This window comes from Juglans regia, chromosome 4, assembly GCF_001411555.2.
Source record: "Juglans regia cultivar Chandler chromosome 4, Walnut 2.0, whole genome shotgun sequence".
Lineage (NCBI taxonomy): Eukaryota > Viridiplantae > Streptophyta > Magnoliopsida > Fagales > Juglandaceae > Juglans > Juglans regia.
The window spans coordinates 31,206,083-31,225,469 of record NC_049904.1 but is presented as its reverse complement, the minus strand read 5'-3'; the positions used below and the strand labels follow the sequence as shown (position 1 = coordinate 31,225,469).

The 19,387-nt window shown below is 33.5% G+C and overlaps 3 protein-coding genes across 4 annotated transcripts; all 3 read left to right on the top strand.

Annotated features, from left to right (window-relative positions):
• The first annotated feature begins 3,798 nt into the window (after positions 1 to 3,798).
• On the top strand, positions 3,799 to 6,786 carry LOC108982064. Of its 2 annotated transcripts, XM_018953341.2 has the most exons (6): positions 3,816 to 4,016; positions 4,105 to 4,242; positions 5,223 to 5,424; positions 5,562 to 5,599; positions 6,312 to 6,356; positions 6,450 to 6,785. In XM_018953341.2, exons 1-4 carry the CDS (start codon positions 3,921 to 3,923, stop codon positions 5,594 to 5,596), a joined length of 471 nt encoding a protein of 156 aa, XP_018808886.2. In that variant the 5' UTR covers positions 3,816 to 3,920; the 3' UTR covers positions 5,597 to 5,599; positions 6,312 to 6,356; positions 6,450 to 6,785. The 2 variants fall into 2 exon arrangements, with proteins under 2 accessions (XP_018808885.2, XP_018808886.2); XM_018953340.2 differs by lacking the exon at positions 5,562 to 5,599 and having other exon boundaries at positions 3,799 to 4,016; positions 6,450 to 6,786.
• Positions 6,787 to 9,853: 3,067 nt separating this feature from the next.
• LOC108982063 (haloacid dehalogenase-like hydrolase domain-containing protein 3) lies at positions 9,854 to 13,785 on the top strand. The gene is made up of 6 exons (XM_018953339.2): positions 9,854 to 10,306; positions 10,733 to 10,839; positions 12,709 to 12,817; positions 12,908 to 13,069; positions 13,296 to 13,469; positions 13,556 to 13,785. Exons 1-6 carry the CDS (start codon positions 10,025 to 10,027, stop codon positions 13,583 to 13,585), a joined length of 864 nt encoding a protein of 287 aa, XP_018808884.2. The 5' UTR covers positions 9,854 to 10,024; the 3' UTR covers positions 13,586 to 13,785.
• A 2,562-nt stretch (positions 13,786 to 16,347) lies between these two features.
• LOC108995115 (transcription factor ORG2-like) lies at positions 16,348 to 17,519 on the top strand. Its single transcript, XM_035689292.1, has 3 exons — positions 16,348 to 16,665; positions 16,841 to 17,209; positions 17,475 to 17,519. Exons 1-3 carry the CDS (start codon positions 16,348 to 16,350, stop codon positions 17,517 to 17,519), a joined length of 732 nt encoding a protein of 243 aa, XP_035545185.1.
• The last annotated feature ends 1,868 nt before the right edge of the window (positions 17,520 to 19,387 follow it).

Genomic DNA, 19,387 nt, shown 5'->3' with positions numbered 1-19,387 from the left:
TTTATTGGGTTTTTGTTTTTTAATTAAGAAGTGAACCTATATTTTTTATGTAACAGTAATGTGAGTAAGGAAATTAAAAAGAATGAAAATAGAGGAAGTACGAGAGTCCTACTGGCTTTACGGGGCATTTGTAAACAGGTCTAGCTAGATCTGGTTGTGTTTTTATTTTTTATTTTTTATTTTCCAAAGATGGAGAGTAGGATCAAGCACAAAATTATATGCAACCTCTTCTCCAATCTTTGAAAGTGACAACAGTCTAGTACCGTAGAAAAATAGAAGATAAAAGATGTTTGAAAGAATTATGTTTTTCATATATTTCACTCGTGGAATACATGCAGTATATATAAATGCATTTAAAACTAATTTGCTAAAAATCAAGAACATTTAAACTATGTACAACTATACAATATAAAGGCCCCAGAATCGTGTAAATATATATATATATATATATATATATATATCTTCCTCATTCTTGAAGCTTGAATTTCGGTATTGATGGATTGCATCAAATTTGTTACAGTAGGATCAATCTGCTTGAGTTTCAGCAAGATCATGCTCCTGATCTTCAGTAATAATTTCATTTGAAATCACTTGATCTTCTACACGCCCTCTCAATCGGAAATGTAAATTATGGACATTCAAATTGGTTTTGATAGTTTGAAAATGCTTTGGCGGCAATGGTTTTGTTAGTGCATCAGCTAACTGGTCACGGCTGGAGATGAATTGAACCTTGAGTTCCTAACGATAGACTTGATCCTAAATGAAGTGAAAATCGATCTTGATGTGTTTTGTTCTTGCATGAAACACTAGATTAGATGCTAGATAGGTGGCACCGATATTGTCGCATTAGAGAACAGGTGGCTGCTTGACAGAGATGCCAAGTTCAAAGATGGGGGACTTTAGCCAGATTAGCTCAGTTGCAGTATTGGCCAGATCCTTATACTCAGCATCAATACTACTTCGAGAAACTGTTGGTGGTTATTACTCCAGAAGATAAAGTTGGAACCTTGATAGATGCAATAAGCGCCTACAGATCGTCTATCATCTCTATCGGCTGCCCAATCCGAGTCTGAAAAAGCTTGAAATTCAAAATTTGCTACTTTGGAGATGAGTAATCCTGTTGAAATCGAAAACTTAAGATAGCGTAGAATTCGCTTTACGACTTGCCAGTGTGTTTCAAGAGGACTATGCATGAACTTGTTGACTTTGTGAACTGCAAAGGCCAAGTATAGTCTTGTGAATGTGAATGCAAGATATTGCATACTACCAACAATGCTGTGATAGAGGTTGGCATCAGCACAAGGTTGGCCAGACGTGGAAGTGAGATGGCAGGTTGAAGCCACAGGGTCGTTTCTTGAGCAATGTGACAATGTATTTTCTCTGTCTAAGATAAATTTCATCACTACATCTTAGTGCTTCTATACGAAGGAAAAAGTTAAGAGGTCCTAATTCTTTGACAGCAATGTCCTTCTTAAGGCTGTGAATGACGTTGGTGATAAGAGCTGAATTTGATCCAGTAATTAAAATGTCATCCACATAGATTAAAACACAAATAGTTGTAGTTTTGGACTGGAGAACAAATAATGAAGTGTCAACTTTGCTTTCATGAAAATTGAGAGACTTAAAGCTTGTCGGATAGCTTTGAAAACCAAGCTTGTGGAGCTTGCCGCAAACCATATAGAGACTTGTTCAACTTACAAACATAATTTGAAAATTAAGAATGAGTGTAACCTTGTGGTTGTGTCATAAACACATCTTCGTGCAAATAACCGTGCAATAATGCCTTTTTTACATCAATTTGTTGAATAGGCTAATCATGAGAGATTGCAATTGAAAAGATCAATCCAATTGTAACATGCTTAATAACAGGGCTAAAGATTTCAGAAAAATCCACTCCCAAGTCTAGACAAAACTAAAGGAAGTTAAAAAGTATGGGCCTTTGTGGGGTTTCCCTAACTTGTAAGTGGCACTTTAATACTGAAATATTTGTTGTATTAAAACTAAAGGAAGGTATCGTCCAGTTTTTAATTTTTTAGTTTTTTGTATTTTATTTCTAAGCTTGTTAATTAGTTGACGGGACATTTCTTGAAGGGTTATCTATCTTCATGTGCTCTTGTTCATGTAAATTCCACGGGGTTGGACATATTTTGTTATCAAAATTGAGACAATGCACGAAAATTTTGACTCCCAATCCAAATGAGAAGCCAAAATCTCACATACAGTACGTATGAGTCTAATTCGACTGATCAAGTTGCGTATATACTCTTGAATATCTAACAAGTTGGAGTTGTTGATAGGATGATAATTGTGTTCGTTGTGTTACTTAATATGGGTCATATATTTTATATAGTTCTCTATCTTTGATTGCAACATGAAATACAAAGGTAATTCATTCCATCCACGCATGCACGTGGCTAGCTAGTAGCTAGGTAAACCAGCTCCTCAACTTGAGTGCAAATTAAAACGCTATAGAGGCAGTTTGAAGAAACTGAAATTCGAGGCCAACACAATTTATAACTTGCATAATGAATCAGTGATAGCATTCGCATGCATAGCCAACAATGGTGTTCCGGCTTCTAAGTTCCATGTATCATTGGAAAGGGTAAAAAGGCCCAGTCTAAGAGGCTGAGGTCCAACAATCTAAAGGAAGGCTCATTAGTCTGGCAAAGTAAAGATGACGACCTTTGGTGGGCTTGTCCCACCAAGTGAGAGGCCTATTTAGCCCAACCCAAGAATAATAAGGTGCCAACAAAAGTGGGTGACATACACCGGCCTATCAGCCGCTTTGAATCATCACTAACATATGGATGCTAGGAAGCGTGCACAAGACATAACCACGACTAATACACTGAGGAAAGAAAGGAGGGAACCACTGTAGCAAGTTGAGAAGCAACTGAAGTGACGATTGTGAAACAACGGCTGTCGGAATGTGTGCCGAAAGAGCAACCAGGGCTTTCCTTGCAGAGAGAGAGAGAGAGGGACTCATCGGTCCTAACTGAGAAGGCACTGAAATGTGAGTCAGAGCTCAACACTGCATTAATTATTTCCCTTGGGGTATCACTCCCCTTGATGGATTCACATGCATGAGTATGAGGCACGATGAGACAGCTTCTTAGGATTAAAGCAACATAATTCCAACTACCTAGTATAAAAGCCTAATCAAGGTATGATCAAACTCCTAGTGGGAGCTCCCAACAAGAAGACTAATATATATATATATATATATTTATTTACTTTATAATTAATGAAGTATTTTTTAATGATGTTTTAAATTTATTTTATTTTTTAAAAATATTTAAAAGTGTTAAAAAAATATATGTAAAAATTAATTTTAAAAAAATATATAAAAAATACATTGTTAGAGCCTAGCGAGAGCTCCAGCAGTGGCTCTAGCATTATCCTTAATTATAAGATTAAAAAATTCTCTTAAAAATACATGGTTGAATTGTTAAAAAATTGTTGAGGTAGTGGTGTCTATATGCACCCGCTGAAGCACGAAATAGTGGACGAAATTCTCGATTCACGGTCGCTAATGCCGTCAAAGTAGCTGGTAACCGGAATGATATCTATTATAGTGTGAAAGCGTGCATTTTTACTCAAAAAAATAAGTAAATATAAGTTATATATAAAAAAATTAATTTGTTAATAGTAGATTTTTTTTTTTAAATATATAAACGTTGCATAATTATTTAAAAAAATATATATAATTTATTATTAAAATTAATATTTTTATATAAATCTCATATTTTATTATTTTTTTAAAACAATTACGGGTTACACAAATATTTTTCTTATTCCGTTATTATATACTTTTCTGAGGAAGCAAGGACGTCTCCAACAAATAAAAGAGGGCTTATTCGTTGCGCGAGTCCGGAGGCCGGCTACGGTTTTTCTGATCGCTGTTCACCAGTAGATGATCAATGGGTTCGGTAGAAAAGTGTGGCAGATTTGATGAAGAGCATATAATGACTGACGAGGAATTCGTCTTCTACAGGAATGAAGTTGTGAAGAGCGAGGTTAGTAGAATCCATTATGTTCTTCTATTCCCTTGCCTGCTTTAACCCAGCTAATTACTTCATCTCCTCGTCCCGTTCGTTATTTTAGGGCTTTGATATTCCTTCCATGCCTGACGTCTCCTCTTTTCACATGATCCAACCATGCAACTTAAACCGCGAGGACGAATACATCTTGTTCCAACAATATTCGCAGCTTGCAATTGACGAATACCACCGTCGCTTCAAGGTTTACTTTTTTAATTTTATATTTCTGAGATGCTGCATTGGGTATACCGTATATACTATTAAGGCTCTTCCAAATTTTGGTTTTTTCCAAGGCTCGAAAAATTGGAATCGGGCTATTCAACGAATTGAATCTGTCTATTCATGACAATTTTGAATCGGTTATTTATTTCAATATTGATAAAAAATATTAAAAATTATGTATAATGCAATTCAAGAATTTTAATATCATGTGTAAGATTTAAATTCACTGACTAGTTTTAATAAAAAATATGAGATGAATTTAGTTAAATAAATATGTAATTTATATATTTAACCTTAATTGTCAACAATTTGTTGCCTCATATATGAAGAAGATAAAGACCATTAAGTTATAAGCACGTGATTCTTATTGGATAAAATGATAATAAAGTTAGTGTATGTTTAGTAATATCATATTTTTGTACGAAGAATGCACTTGCGGCAAATTCCTTGTCGAGGGCCTGTGCACTCCCGGGATTAGTCGGGATGCTATTCCTGGACACCCAGTGCCAATAAAAAAAAATATTTTTGTACCTAGAAATTAAAAAAAAACCTCAGTTGTTAGATAACTTAAAATAAATTTAGTTTTGAATCGGTTCAAATTAGTCTAAAATGGTTTGAATCAACCTAAATTGGTCAATTGAAGCGGTTCAGTGAACGATTCAAAAAGTTCACTAAAACCGGTTTGGTTTTTTACATATTCAAATTGAATTGGACTGAATCGAACTGTTTTTCCGAGCAGTAGTTTTTTCTGTTTATGATGCATAAGCTGTATTGGGATTTTCTTTATTGGTAGAATAAACATGAGCTCTGTAATGTGTATACATAGAGCATGGAGGAGGTAGAAGTCTATTTCTAAAGTTCATGGGAAGTTTCATTCCAATGTGCTGATATATAGTCAGTTATTTGTTATGCCCTATACTATTAATTTCTTATATATTATATGATGACATTGTTGTGTAGGTTACAAGTGTGAAGCTGGAGCTTGTGAAGGTTTTAAAAACAATGTCTATGGTTCTTGATATAGTCAGGTTTTTCATCACCTTTGAGGCCAAGGATCTTGATGATGGAGGCAAGACTAAGACCTATCAAGCTGTAGTGCGTATGGATGTATTTGGGGAGTCTGTGTTGTCTTTCAGGCTAAAACCTACTGAGGATGAACAAGGTAAATGCATTACCTTCGAAGGATATTAATTCAATTAAGCCTTTACGGCTTTGTGACAGGATTAAGAGATTATTGTTTTTGTTTCTTTTTAATTAATCCACTTACCATTGAGGAGATTTACATTTTACTTGAATTAGGAGAGGCTGATGATGGAAATCTTCACCTTTTTTGAGAGGTAAATTAGCTGGCGTTGTAATTGTAAAACAGTCATTTTATTTATTAGCGGATAGAATTTTTAAAAGAAAAATTATTAGCAGCATTGTTTTTTACAATCTGGATCCTCTATATAGGACCTCTTTAATCTCTTGAATGATTTACAGCACTCAATAGTACTTTTAGTAAAAAGAATACAACCTAATACATGGCATCTCCTCGTCTTTGAATCACTATTATGTATTACTCAATTTTTTTCTATGGTTCTTTCTAATGCCTGGAGGGTATCCCTCCACTCCTACAGCGCTTCTCCCCTAGTCCTTTACATTCTTACTGGAGAATATATTTATACCCTAACTTCGTATTTAAGCTTCTTGTCCTCCGATCCTTTTGATGATCTTGTACAATCAGTTATTGCTCTTTTTCATTCTTTCCTTTAAATCTTTCATTTGGTTTTAGCTTTATGTACTGTGGGTTTATTTTAGAAAAATACTGTGAACAAACAATTGTGAAGCTAATTGTATTTGCTTAGGAATTATAAAACATGTTAACGATTTTTAACTTTGCTACTCTTTAGCAAAATATTGGCTGTTGCTTTCATTTTATATGTTTGGATATTGAGAATTTAGTAATTCTTATATAAAAAAATTGATGTTGAACTGTCATTTCTGCTTCTTCTTTTTCACTTTTTGTTTTTGTTTTGTTTTGTTTTTATTTATGTCCCGCTGGCTTAGGCAATCATGGGAAAGCATGGTTTTGGGAAGGTCATCTTGCAGATGGTTAGTATTCTTTCATTTTGACATTGACTTATCGGTGGCTGGGTTTTTTATAAGATTTTCTTGCAGTCTATTACATTTGAGTGTTATTTACAGGTTTTGTAGTTTGAGAAGATTTCTCACAGGTGACATGCTTGTGGAGCTTAAGGAAGGAGATTGTGGGAAATAGGTAATTAATTATGATGCAAATGGAAGAATAGTACTTCTAGTCTTGATGAAGTATTCTGTGATGCTTGATGTTGCTTGTTCACAATATTGTTTGCAGAACTGTTTTAAATCTTACACTTGGATGGCTGCTATGTATATTTTATTGTTTCTATCTCATGAGATTGGTTAATGAGCTCCATCTTTTTTCTTCTTTTTGAGTCATTGTATATCAGGGAGAGAAAAAAAAGATTCAATCGGAACCAAGAAGGCAAGAAAATTAGGTTTGTGTTTTTCTAAGAAAATTGATCTGATGCAAGTAAGATGATAGCGTAGAATATAGCATAAATCAATGAACTCATACCATTAATCACCGAAAGGACTTGAATCTAGGACTGTTCATCCGGGTTCCGGCCCGAGAATCTGAATATATCTGAACCGGAACCCGGGTTTCAAATTGCAGACACGAAAACTTCTACCCCAATTTTACTCTCAGATGAGATTGTAGCCCGATAAGAATGATTCATTTATTCGTTGTATATGCAAAAACAAAAGGAAAAGAAAAGTAAAAAAAAATTATGATTTTTGTAGCTGAATCTATGAATATGGGCCTATCGCCTAACGTTGGGGGTGCTACCAACCCTATGGGAGGGTAACCACCCATCCTACACCTTGTCCCCCGCTTGGGCGGGGTGATAAATGGACACTCACATTATGTCTCCACCTATGTCTTTATTGTCTACATCCACTTGTTGAGCGGACTTATTGACGACACTACCGTCCGGCGCCATCTCGTTTAACAATATATTTTTCACAAAAAATCGCATATATATTAGAAAAAGCTTACGTAACCAACAAGTCTTAGATATGTGCACTGAAACACCGATCTACTAACAATCGCAACCTCAATCGTAGGTCTAAATGTACGGCTTGTCTTCAATGTTAGAGACTCATGGCGAAGCCTTGGTCATACTATCATAGTAACTCACTTTTTTCATTATTTTGTGCACTGTTTTGTGTTTTGAATGAAATGTTTCTTTAAAAATCTTTTAATTGTAAAGAAATTTTATAGAAAAAAAATTTATTAACTGACGTCACTTGATATGATAGATAAATAAGCTGTTAGGGCTATAGACCAACATTGTAAATTTTTTTATTTTTTGAACTATTTTTTTATTTTTTTTAAATACAAAAAAAAATTATAAAATATAATATTAAAAAATAAGCAAACACAAATGTTAAAAAATATTTAATAGTTTTCATAAAAAATTTAACTCATCTTAATATATAAATATATCTAAACTCATTTTAAATAAATCTTATAAAATTTATTCTATCATTTCAACTCGTTATTATTTATTAAAAAAAAAAAACTCTAAGGTTGCGTTTGGATGTTGAAGTGAGTTGAATTGAGTTGAGTTGAGATAATAAAATATTATTAGAATATTATTTATTATTATTATTATTATTTTAGGATTTGAAAAAGTTGAATTGTTTATTATATTTTGTGTTGAGATTTAAAAAAGTTGTAATGATGAGTTGAGATGAATTGAGAGTAATTATGGTTCCAAACGAAGCCTAACTCAAATCAATTCCAATGCAGCCTGAACCTTTGGGAAATAAATCCTTTTCATTAATAACATTAAAAAAAGAACCCATGATTTGTCTCATCGGCCATCGCTCCCATGCTGTGTTAATAAGTCAAACCCGACCATAATTTTCAGTGGCATTCTTATTTTAATCTTCAAAAATTGGAGTGTATGCATTTGGAGCTTTCTGTCACTGTCCGACCATATCATATTACTACAAATAAATAAATAAATAGAAAATAACCAATAAACCAAAAATAGGTGTGTCTATTCATCAAACGTATTGAACCAAACAAAAAGGCCAAAAATAAATAAATTAATAATTATTGAATGTAAGGTTTGGGTCCACCGGCGATTATTCGTGAAGGGAGGAAGGCGATAGTGGGGTCCACGGAGCGTTGGGATTCACACTTTTCGATATGGTTTGTGGAGGGGGAATTTGCTGACGAGGATTTAACCGCCTGCGTCGTCCGCCACATCAGCAGTTTCGTACGCATCCGGGATTCGGTATCCCTTGAGTTGGTTCTCTTTCTCTTGTTATTGTCTGTTGTAGTCATTGCCAAAACAGCCGATTCACTTTATTCTAGTGCGAGTACGTGCATTTTTTTCATGAATTTTTTAAATATATTTTTTAAAAAATTCACAACATCACAAATTAACACTTAATTAATCATTAAGTTAAAAAATAATAATCGGGATCTATTGTCGGGATCTATAGCATTTTCTAATAATTTTCTGTTTTTTTTTTCTCTAATATTATGTAATTATGTAAGAGAAATAATATTTATAATCGTAATATACATAGATGCCGTGTAATATCTTTTAAAAAAATAAATATATATAAAATTCATATTTCGTAAATTAATTTTTAATAACAAACTATATATTTTTTTTAAAATGATTATGCAGCACTTACGTACTTTACGTTTAACGTTCATTAGACAGTAATGACCAATAAATGAGATCTCACTACCTATAAATAAAAATCTCAAATAATATATGAAATCATAAGTGACGAAGATCATAATTCCTTACATCCAATACATATGAGAAAATGGCGAATGTAATCTTATATAATTTATAAATATATTTTTTATATTGGTAATAATGATAAAAAAACTTTAATTATAATATTAAATAATCTTTTGAAACATAAATTAAAGAGGAATGCAGTTATTCTGGATTTTTATCATATCATTCACATTAATTAACTTGCCTAGTTTTAAGTGAATTTGTATCTAAATGGTTAACTAATGAAACAGAGTAAGGTGTTTTACATCAATCCAAATGACTAAGAATGAGCAATTAAAGATGAAAATAATATTAATTTTTTTAATGTTAGTAAGATCAATATTGTTCTTTAATTTTGATTTTTTTCATCCTGTGTTTTATATAATTTTATAGATTTAAATATAAAATAGTTTAAAATATATATTAAAAAATGTTAAATCAATAACTAATGATATATACAGTTGTGGAGTGCGCAAATAACGTTTAGTCGTTTTGAAAAAAAGTGAGATTTACTATTAAAAAATTAATTTCTTTTTATGTAAATATCTTATTTATTCATTTTTTTTCAAAATAATTATACAGTACTTGCACACTCACGACTACAATTATCATTTATTTAAATCAATCTTTCTAATGGAAATTAATTTGAGCAAGTAAATGTGCTATAGCCGTAATAATATTAAAATTAAGGGGCAAATTAACAACACTCCCCATTTTCAGGGTCTATATAATTTGTGGCAGAGCAAATCGTTCTTCCTCCTCACAAATCAGCGTCAGACGCATGAAATAATTGTCAACTGAAATTAGATCTGAAGCTCAAATTAAAGCCATAAAACAAGAAGAAGCTACTCTACTGGCAATTGGGACTTCTTTTAGTAACACAAGCAGCCGTGAAATGAACGAAAAACCTCAAATGTGACTTAGAAAATGTCTCTGATTGCAAAGAGAACGAATCTCCCTAGACTTCTCTCTTCTGGGTCATGTCGATCTAATACCAGTGGGATTCGGATGGGCCACTTTGGGAAATATGGGGCAATGTGTTGGTCCACCGCGGTTGCTCCGGCGGAGTCGAGGTCCGTGGGGCTGGAGATGTTTGGACTGAAAGACTATGAGGATTATCGGAGGTCTTTGTACGGTGAGATCACTCACAAGGCCTTGTTGGTTGACGCTGCTGGCACACTTCTTCTTCCTTCTCAGCCTATGGCTCAGGTATCTCTCTCTCTTTCTCTCTCCTTCAGGCGCGCGCGCGCGCACACACACAGAAACATGTATATATTTAGGTAATATTTATGTGCGTTTCGGTGCATCTATAGGAATTTTGGGCTCGGGGTATGTCAGTGCATCATTGCGCGTGTTGCAATTCTGTGTGTCTGAGTGGTTTTTTTTACATTGCCGGATTTCTGTGATGAAAGTGTTCATGAATTGGTTTTCTTGGTTGTGAACTTGTGAGTGAATGTACATATGAATTGCATCAATGGGTTTCTGGGTTTTGTCAGTTTCTCCTTTTTTTTTTTTCCTTAATTCTGGTGGTTGTTGTTGTGGAATATAGTTTGTGGTTTCTCTGGAGTAAAATTAGTGAATTTTGCCGTGTTGATTTGACCTCTGTATCTTTCTCTCTGTTTTGCTTGTTGTTAGATTTATAGGAAGATCGGGGAGAAATATGGGGTGAAGTACTCAGAGACTGAGATACTGAACAGATACAGAAGGGCTTATGACCAGCCTTGGGGTAGATCTCGCCTCAGGTCTCTTCTGCTTTTTCTTTTTTTCTTCTCTATTTGCCGTTCTTTTTGGTCATTTGGTAATTAGTGTTTTCCCAAATGGATCTTTCTCGTTTTGTATTTATCATGAATATTTTGCCCAATATTCCTCTCTTTTCCGAATAAGCTATTAATATTTTCTGCCTTGCTGGAATTAATTAGAAACTCTATATTCCACCATTTTTTTTCTCTTACAAAGTACTGATGGACTTAAAGTACTACTTTGAATTGCAGTTAATGAGTTTCGGTACTAAAGTTGATTTGCCGGGGTCACGGAGCCCCGTAATAGAATTTTCCCATCTGTAATGTGTTTGATATTTCAATTTTTCAAACATGACTCAACCGTAGAGTTTATAGTTATGCACGTGAAATTTGACTTCTGAACATTTCAGTTATGAGTTTGCGTAAGTTTTAGAAATGTTTGTATCATGTTGAAGATATAGGACCGGTTTTCGTCTAGCACATAGGCAAGGAACTTTGAGATAAAAGTTGAGATGAAATAAAATGAGTTTAGATAAAAGTTGAAAATTGAATAAAATATTGTTAGAATATTTTTTTAATATTATTATTGTTTTGTAATTTGAAAAAGTTGAATTGTTTATTTTATTATGTGTGAGAAATTGAAAAAATTATAATGATTAGATGATATGAAATGAGTTGTGAAAATAATTGAGACCAATATTCACTTCAGTGTATGGTGCCGATGGCCATTTAAAAATAGTTTACATCAGTTATGTGTTGTTCAAAGGCATATAGGCAGGGTACTTTGAGAGTTAGTGCGAGTGTATCGACCCACTGCTCATTAGTAATAAATTGTCTGCATTAGTAATGAGTCGTTTTAAGACCCATAGTTATGTTTCCTCCTTCCAAGCCGTGTGGGCTTATCTTTGTGATTCCGTATACCCACCATTGAGTAAACTAAAATATTGCAACAAAGATGAGATCTAGACCCGTAAATTATGATTGAGTTAATATTGCAACAAAGATGAGATCTAGACCCGTAAATTATGATTGAGTTAGAGGGAAAGAGTAGGAGAGGATAAGAAGGGAGAAGAAATGTGAGATTGTCTTTATTTGATTGGACGTTCGAAGGAAAAGAAGAGGAAATTGAGAGAGATTAGTTTGACAATCTTTCTTTTGTTATCTTTCATTTCATTCAGATAAGGCTAATTTTGTCTATCCGAAACGCACATGTTTCTCTGTCCAAATCTCCAATAACAGTCTGTTATTTGATATGATACCTTCATTGTGAGTTTAGAGGAGGGGGGAATTGTATACTACATCCTGAAGCACTCTATTTTTTATTCGATATCTTATATTTATTTGATCTTTTGGTCTGAATGAGTTCTTACGACTCATCAAAGCATGGGTTCTTGCTTAAAGGAGAAATGTAGTAGCTCATCTTTTTTTCTTCTCTTAGTTGGGTTTATAAAGATTTCATCATATTGGTAATTTATAAATTTACTATGAACCCTTTAAATGTCATCATCGGTGAAGTTGTCAGTCACTTCAACCTGATGTTGCGTCCTTGTTTTATTACTATAGAAACTGAAAGGAAACTCTAATTTCACACTTATTCTCTCTCAAGGATCTAGTATATATCTCTCCAAGGTCTTTTTATCCATAAGCCATGTTTTCATGTTCTTAAACTGTGGTAATGAAACACCTCTATCCTGGTTTTTTTTTTAATCATCTTTTCCTTCCTTTTTTGAATGAGTAAAGATATTATCGAGAAACCCTTCACATTCCTCTTGTTTCAACAGCAAAAGCTCGCAATTCTTCTGACATGTGACATGTTTGTTGGGGATCTCTGCTCTTTGGATCAATTATGTAAGCTTTGTTCTTCAATTGCAGATATGTTAATGATGGGAGGCCCTTCTGGCAATATATAGTCAGTTATTCCACGGGCTGTTCAGATACTCAATACTTTGAAGAGCTTTATAGCTATTACACAACTGATAAGGTTGCGTAAACATAACTTGGAATTTATTAATCTTATGCTGAATTGTAGATACTTATAATAATGAGCTTTTTCCAATGTTTGTTTGCACAGGCTTGGCACCTCTGTGATCCTGATGCTGAGAAAGTTTTTAAAGCTCTGAGAAAAGCGGGTGTGAAGTTGGGCGTTGTGTCAAATTTTGACACTCGATTAAGACCTCTGTTGCGGGCTCTAAATTGTGATCATTGGTTTGATGCTGTGGCAGTGTCAGCTGAAGTATGTGCATTTTGTTCCTTCATCATTTTATAGTCGTTATCTCTCATTTATATGAGTGTGTTTGCTTGTCTATCGACAGTTAACAAATATATTTTTGAGATTAAAAAGATTTCTTCATATAGATATCGTTATTGTCTTGGAATAAATCATTTTCCTCTAATATATATGGTTATGGATACACCTGATCATTTTCTGATCCTCTCTCTCTCTCTGCCCCCCTTAACAGGTTGAAGCAGAGAAACCAAATCCAACAATATTTCTAAAAGCTTGCGATTTATTGGGAGTAAAGCCTGAGGATGCTGTACATGTAGGGGATGACCGCAGGAATGATATATGGGGTGCCAGAGATGCAGGTTGTGATGCTTGGCTTTGGGGAAGTGATGTTCACTCTTTTAAGGAGGTATGTTGTTATCTACATCTTTCATTTTTACTGTGAATTACTTGGTATGAGAGTGTTTTTACTGTCAATGATATTGTCTGATGCAGGTTGCTCAGAGGATAGGTGTCCGGGTGTAAAAGATGATTGTTCTTCTGAAACGTTTTCAATATGGGTTCTTTCAATGTGCACACGTTTCTTTAGCTTTTTGTAAGAGCTAGGGTTATATTCCGCTCTGCATTGCTCTAGTCTGTATAGGTGTAAGTGATGCTATAACATCAGGTACAAATAATATTACAAATAACAGTATGCCAATAGCACACAGAATTTTCTTTTTCTTTTTCTTTCTTGTGTTTTTCCCATATCCACAGCTTTTCTGCCTGGCCAAACAAACATTTGAAGACGACAAAGAATTTCTTGGAGTGTGCTTTTTTAATAACCTAACCAAAAAGGCAGGCAAGCAAGCAAAGCAGTTGGCTTTTGGCAACCTTTTGTTTTGATTAAAGGAAAGGATAAGCTGACAAGACCAAATGTTTCCCAAATATTATCCACGTGCATATTACCTATCCAGTCTGAGAATCTTTAATCAGTCCTTTTAAGTTGCTTATACGGCATCTCCAACTTCTGTCGTTGAAAAAATTAATATTGTTCAGTCGGTCGATAGGTTGATCGAGCACACATAGTAAGGTAGACGATGATGTCTTCTGTAACCGATTTGGGGCTAAAATACTCAGTACCTTGACGGTAGAGAATTTGTTGGCAAAAATCTATACAAAATAATATTCAAAAATTAAAATCCAAATATATAAAAATAAATAAAATCATACTTTTCTTCATTAATTTGAGTTTAATTTCCAAATATTAATTATCGGTCCAGTTTTGATCATCATGACTATATATTATTTTATTTTATTTTTTGAAATACATTTTCTTGGTTCATGGACTTTGATGATCAGTTTCAATGTATCATATCAGTATTCTTCTAATTTAGATAGATCATGACTCAATTATATTCGTGTTTATCCTAACAATAATTTTGTCCGTCCAACTTACGTACTCTTGGCAAAAATAAGCTTTAAACATCATGTCATGAGGTTTCAAATATTCCCATACGACTGAAAAACAAAAAGGGATAAAATTGAAACTCTTGCAAATTCCATTCATGATTATATATATATATATATAAATATGTTTATATATATATATATATATATATATATATATATATATATATATGCATGTTCCTTCATAATGGTCGGTAAGGAAATGCTAGCTCGAGTTTATGTTGATTCTTGATCAGCATCTATTATTGCTTAATTAATCGAACATTTTCAACATCATCTTCAAGACTTTATTTGACTTTCATGCATAGTTATTACAAGTTGGTTTTCTTCAGATTAAAAAATCATCTCAACTCATCATAATCTTATCTTATCTCATCTAATTATTATAATTTTATCAAATTTATAAATAAAATATAATAAACAATTCAACTCTTTTAAATCTTAAAATAAAAATAATATTAAAAAATAATATTTTATTAAATTTTCAATTAATTTTATCTCAACTTAACTCACTATCCAAACTTAAAAGAAACGTTTATTTATATCCCGTTATTTGCTGTGAAAATAATCATTTATTGTTAAAATGAGTTTATTTTTTTTTTATCACAAAATAATAATGTTTATCATAAATAAGGGCTAAAGTCTATTTCCAGACAAGCTAGGCAAATTAGTAAACAACAGAAATCTCTGTAGTGACGACGACGTTTTATGAACAGCTCCAAACGCTAACATCGAAAAATCAAAACAAAAATAAGTACAATTTATAAACAGAAAATAACATACAAAAGAATGGGACAAAAAGCTGAGTAGTAAGTTAGGTCGAAAGTACGAAGACGAGAAATTAAATCTAAAGCGTTACACACAATAATAATAATAAAATACATATATAGATCCTGAAACTAATTGCTATTAATTAATACATGATACGTTCATCAATTGTTTGTCAATTGATATATTAAAAAAAAAAAAAAAAAAAAAGGTTTTTCAATAATCTTAGAAAGAAACCATGAGCGAACGTGTGCCCCCACGTGATGTGGCATCTCCGCCACGTGCGTATGTATAGATGGCTCACTTGGGACTCGTGCATGCGACTATAGTAAGCCCAACTTACGGCTCTTGCCGTTTATACCTCGATCTTATTAATATCGGCAAAACTCTAATAGGGAAATAAGAGTATACGTCCGGTCGTCGATCTTTTTCTAATTTCATCTCTCGACCTCTATTACTTATTTATTTATTTATACATTTAATTTTTGGATTGAATGGTGATCTTAATCTATGTTATTAAGAATATATAAAAAATTTAAAAGGCACTGAATTTCGTATGATGGAGAGTTTTACCATCAAATCCAATTGAGTAATATTCTTGATCGATGTATATTTATAATGAAAAAACTTTCTTTAAATTTGAAGAGATTTCCATCCTCATTTATGATCAACTCAACAAATTTATATTACTAATAACTCGAACATGAAATTAATAAGATAACACACTAATTAAACAATGCCTGCATGTATCCTCTTTAATTCTCATGGTACGTACGATCTGCACACTCGCGCACACAACGAACACACATGCACGTATGGATATATACAAATTAAAGTATGGATTAGCAAGAGAGATGATCCTATTATTTCTAAATCAACTAACGTTTTATGATGTAGTACTCAGGGAAATCAATTCCAAAACAAGTTTAATAATTTATTACGTATTTCCAATCAATAACAAACGAAATAAACAATGCTCGGTAGATATGGTTCTGTATATATATAAATACGTGATACGTGATCATGTTTAACAAACTAATTCTAGAAGTACTACAGCTCGCAACTAATCCATGATCAATATGTTCGCGTTATCACCAACTTGGCCGCCTTCAGCCATCGGATTGGAGTCGGAGCAATATTCCATAAATCAAGACCAGTACTGCCAGAGCTATGAAGACCCCCAGACATTCGAGTCTGCTCATCATAAACAAGTCGGGCTTGACCCTCATGCTCACGTGACAGCACCAACGGCGCCTGTTGGTGGTGGTGGTGGTGACCCAAAAATGGTTCAAAAGCTTAATCACAATGCTAGCGAGCGTGCTCGTCGCAAGAAGATGAATGGTCTGTACTCGTCTCTACGTTCGCTGCTTCCAGAGGCAGATCAGATGGTACTTATCCCCTCTCTCTCTCTCTCTCTCTTTAATTTGGGGTCATGTATCCTTTTTTTTCGAATTTGAAAATTTTCCTGATTTGTTTTCTTGCTTAGTTTGAATTCAGTACTAGACTTCAATCATATTGGTAACTTTGAAGATCGTTGTGCATGCATGCGTGGTGTTGTTACAGAAGAAATTAAGCATTCCGACCACAGTTTCAAGGATGATAAAATACATACCGGAGCTGGAACAGCAAGTGGTGGGACTGATTCAAAGGAAGGAAGAGCTTTTGTCGAGGATTTCTAGGCAGGTAGATCAAAATACTCATCAAGAAAACCAACCAAAAGGATCAGTTGCTGCATGGATCTCTTTGTCTACTGTTTCAGCTAGTCGGGTTAATGATAGAGAAGTTGTGATTCAAATACCAACATGTGAAGACCAGAAGACTCCATTATCTGAGATACTTCTCGCTTTAGAGGAGGATGGACTTCTACTACTTAATGCGTCATCCTTTGAGGTCTTTGGAGGGAGGGCCTTTTATAACTTACATCTTCAAGAGGTTTGTTTTGTACATATAGCTTCTTTTAATTGCTTCTCAATTCTCAAACTCATCCTGTACAAGATCAGCCCTCAAATTCTCGATCTTCCCCCGGCCCTCCCCCCATGCGGAGGGAATCAAAGAAACAAAAGAAAATTTCAAAGGAAATCATGAGTTTGAGCATAGTAAAATTTCAAAGCTTTATTGATTGGAGTAGTTTACTGCAAGTTATATCTGTTCTAACTTCTTTTTCCCCTCTTTTCCTGCATTGGGTTGTTATTTACAGGTTGAAAGAAGTACTCAAAGTTTGGAGTGCGAGACTCTTGAGTGAGAAAATAATATCCCTGTACAACAAGAGAGAAGCTTAGCTTCACTGAAAACCTTTAAGCATCAAAGTTGTAATGTGATTAGGCGTATTAGGTGATCTCTATGTATCAATTTTAACTAGCTAGGCAATTGATGTACAAAAGCAAGTAGATCAATATGCGCACCTGTGCATTAACCATGGAACAATGTATAAAGAAAAATTCTAGACATAAGTCTCACACCCTACACGTGATAATTTAAAAATATATAATTTTATTTTTTTATCTTCATATTAAATTGAAATATGAAATATAAGGATAAAAAAATAAAATTATATATTTTTAAATTATCACGTGTAGGGATGTAGAGCTTCTGTATGTGTAGCACAACTCATGTATAAAAGAAATTTTCATGACCTGGTCTCTTTTAGAGAGAAAAAAAGCTGCATCTTTTCACTTCAAAGTTAGGAAAGATGGCCCATTATATCCCATATAGTTGCCAATTAATGATCAAAATAGGTTGAGTTGGATCAAAATCCCTTCAAGTTCATATCAATTCAAACATCTAGTCCGTACGTACTTAAAGGGCTTCACGTAGGAGAGAATGACATAAAAAGTAGATCCTACCATATTTATTCATGTTATCCATATAAACATTTCGGACATCATAAATAACTGAAAAATAACGTATATATGTAAAATCCAGTTCATATCATGTTAGCTAGTCTTTCTCCCGAATATTATTTTGGCTTGGTATAGGCTTTTGAGCCATAACTAGCTTGTAATCTTAAATATTTAACGTACACTTGGATTTATTTACTGATGATATAACTTTGAAGATATGCATGGCAGTAATCATGAACGGTAGATATATATATATATATATGTATAATCTAAATATTATTGGATCAAACTATATATATATATATAGTAGGGGGCCGGCAAGTGGGCAAGATCCAATCTCGGTGGTAAAAATGATTTTGGACTCTCCCAATAGTCGGCTTTCACATGTTCTTTTCAATTCAGCATATATATATAGTACGTACGTGTCTAATTATTATAATGCCGACAGGCAAAAACATGTGAATATTAAGTAACATCTGTTGGTATTTTACTGTGAGAGGGACGTTTAATATGCTGTTAATTTAAAAAAAAAAGAAAAAAGAGATAATTAAATTATAAAGACACGAACAAACCGTGATTGTTAATGAGCAATAAGACTAACTGAGCCCGAAAACAACATAACGCAACATATATATGTAGTTATATGTGTATAATAGATCCTAGCTAGCCTCCTTCATTCAAACTTCTTTCGTCGAAGCTTCTTTAGCCTCCGTACGTAGTCCGTTTATTTTGGCCGGGGAGGGGCCTGCGTGGGGAGAGATGCATGCATGCATCATGTATCAAGTATCTCTTACTCATCTCTCTTTGAAGACGTACGTACAGGTCGTATATCTCATGACTTAGGTTAACGTTACATCGTACATTATGCCAATGGCAGCCTGCATCTATATCTATGGAATAATTAATGCATGTCGGCCTTCTCTTCAGAATTGTTGACTTCAACGTGCAAACTCTAGTGTTTGGATATGGCTTGCTTCATTATCACTTGGAATAGAATCCTTTTAGGGATGAGATACGCATCTCCTTCTTTCTTTCTTTTTTAGGTATAGTTTGATGAAGAAAGTATCTAAATTACTGTAGATAAATGTTTTGATTTTTGTCTTTTTTTTAGGTGATTAAAATTGACAAGGTTGATGCATGCACTACAATTTAGATATTACATGGATTATATATATATATATATATAAATTGAATATTAGAAATTCTTTTCAATTGTCTGATCTTATTTTGGAGATCAGATCATGGAATACATGGCATTGGTTTGTGAGTA

What these genes read in the sequence shown, in the direction of transcription:
- LOC108982063 (XM_018953339.2), top strand. Translation starts at nt 10,025, where the DNA reads ATGTCTCTGATTGCAAAGAGAACGAATCTCCCTAGACTTCTCTCTTCT. An exon ending in GCTATTACACAACTGATAAG is followed by an intron (nt 12,818 to 12,907) that starts GTTGCGTAAACA and finishes TTGTTTGCACAG; the next exon opens with GCTTGGCACCTCTGTGATCC. An exon ending in CTGTGGCAGTGTCAGCTGAA is followed by an intron (nt 13,070 to 13,295) that starts GTATGTGCATTT and finishes CCCCCTTAACAG; the next exon opens with GTTGAAGCAGAGAAACCAAA.
- LOC108982064 (XM_018953340.2), top strand. Translation starts at nt 3,921, where the DNA reads ATGGGTTCGGTAGAAAAGTGTGGCAGATTTGATGAAGAGCATATAATG. An exon ending in ATGAAGTTGTGAAGAGCGAG is followed by an intron (nt 4,017 to 4,104) that starts GTTAGTAGAATC and finishes TCGTTATTTTAG; the next exon opens with GGCTTTGATATTCCTTCCAT. An exon ending in AATACCACCGTCGCTTCAAG is followed by an intron (nt 4,243 to 5,222) that starts GTTTACTTTTTT and finishes ATTGTTGTGTAG; the next exon opens with GTTACAAGTGTGAAGCTGGA.
- LOC108995115 (XM_035689292.1), top strand. Translation starts at nt 16,348, where the DNA reads ATGATCAATATGTTCGCGTTATCACCAACTTGGCCGCCTTCAGCCATC. An exon ending in TTCCAGAGGCAGATCAGATG is followed by an intron (nt 16,666 to 16,840) that starts GTACTTATCCCC and finishes GTGTTGTTACAG; the next exon opens with AAGAAATTAAGCATTCCGAC. An exon ending in ATAACTTACATCTTCAAGAG is followed by an intron (nt 17,210 to 17,474) that starts GTTTGTTTTGTA and finishes TGTTATTTACAG; the next exon opens with GTTGAAAGAAGTACTCAAAG.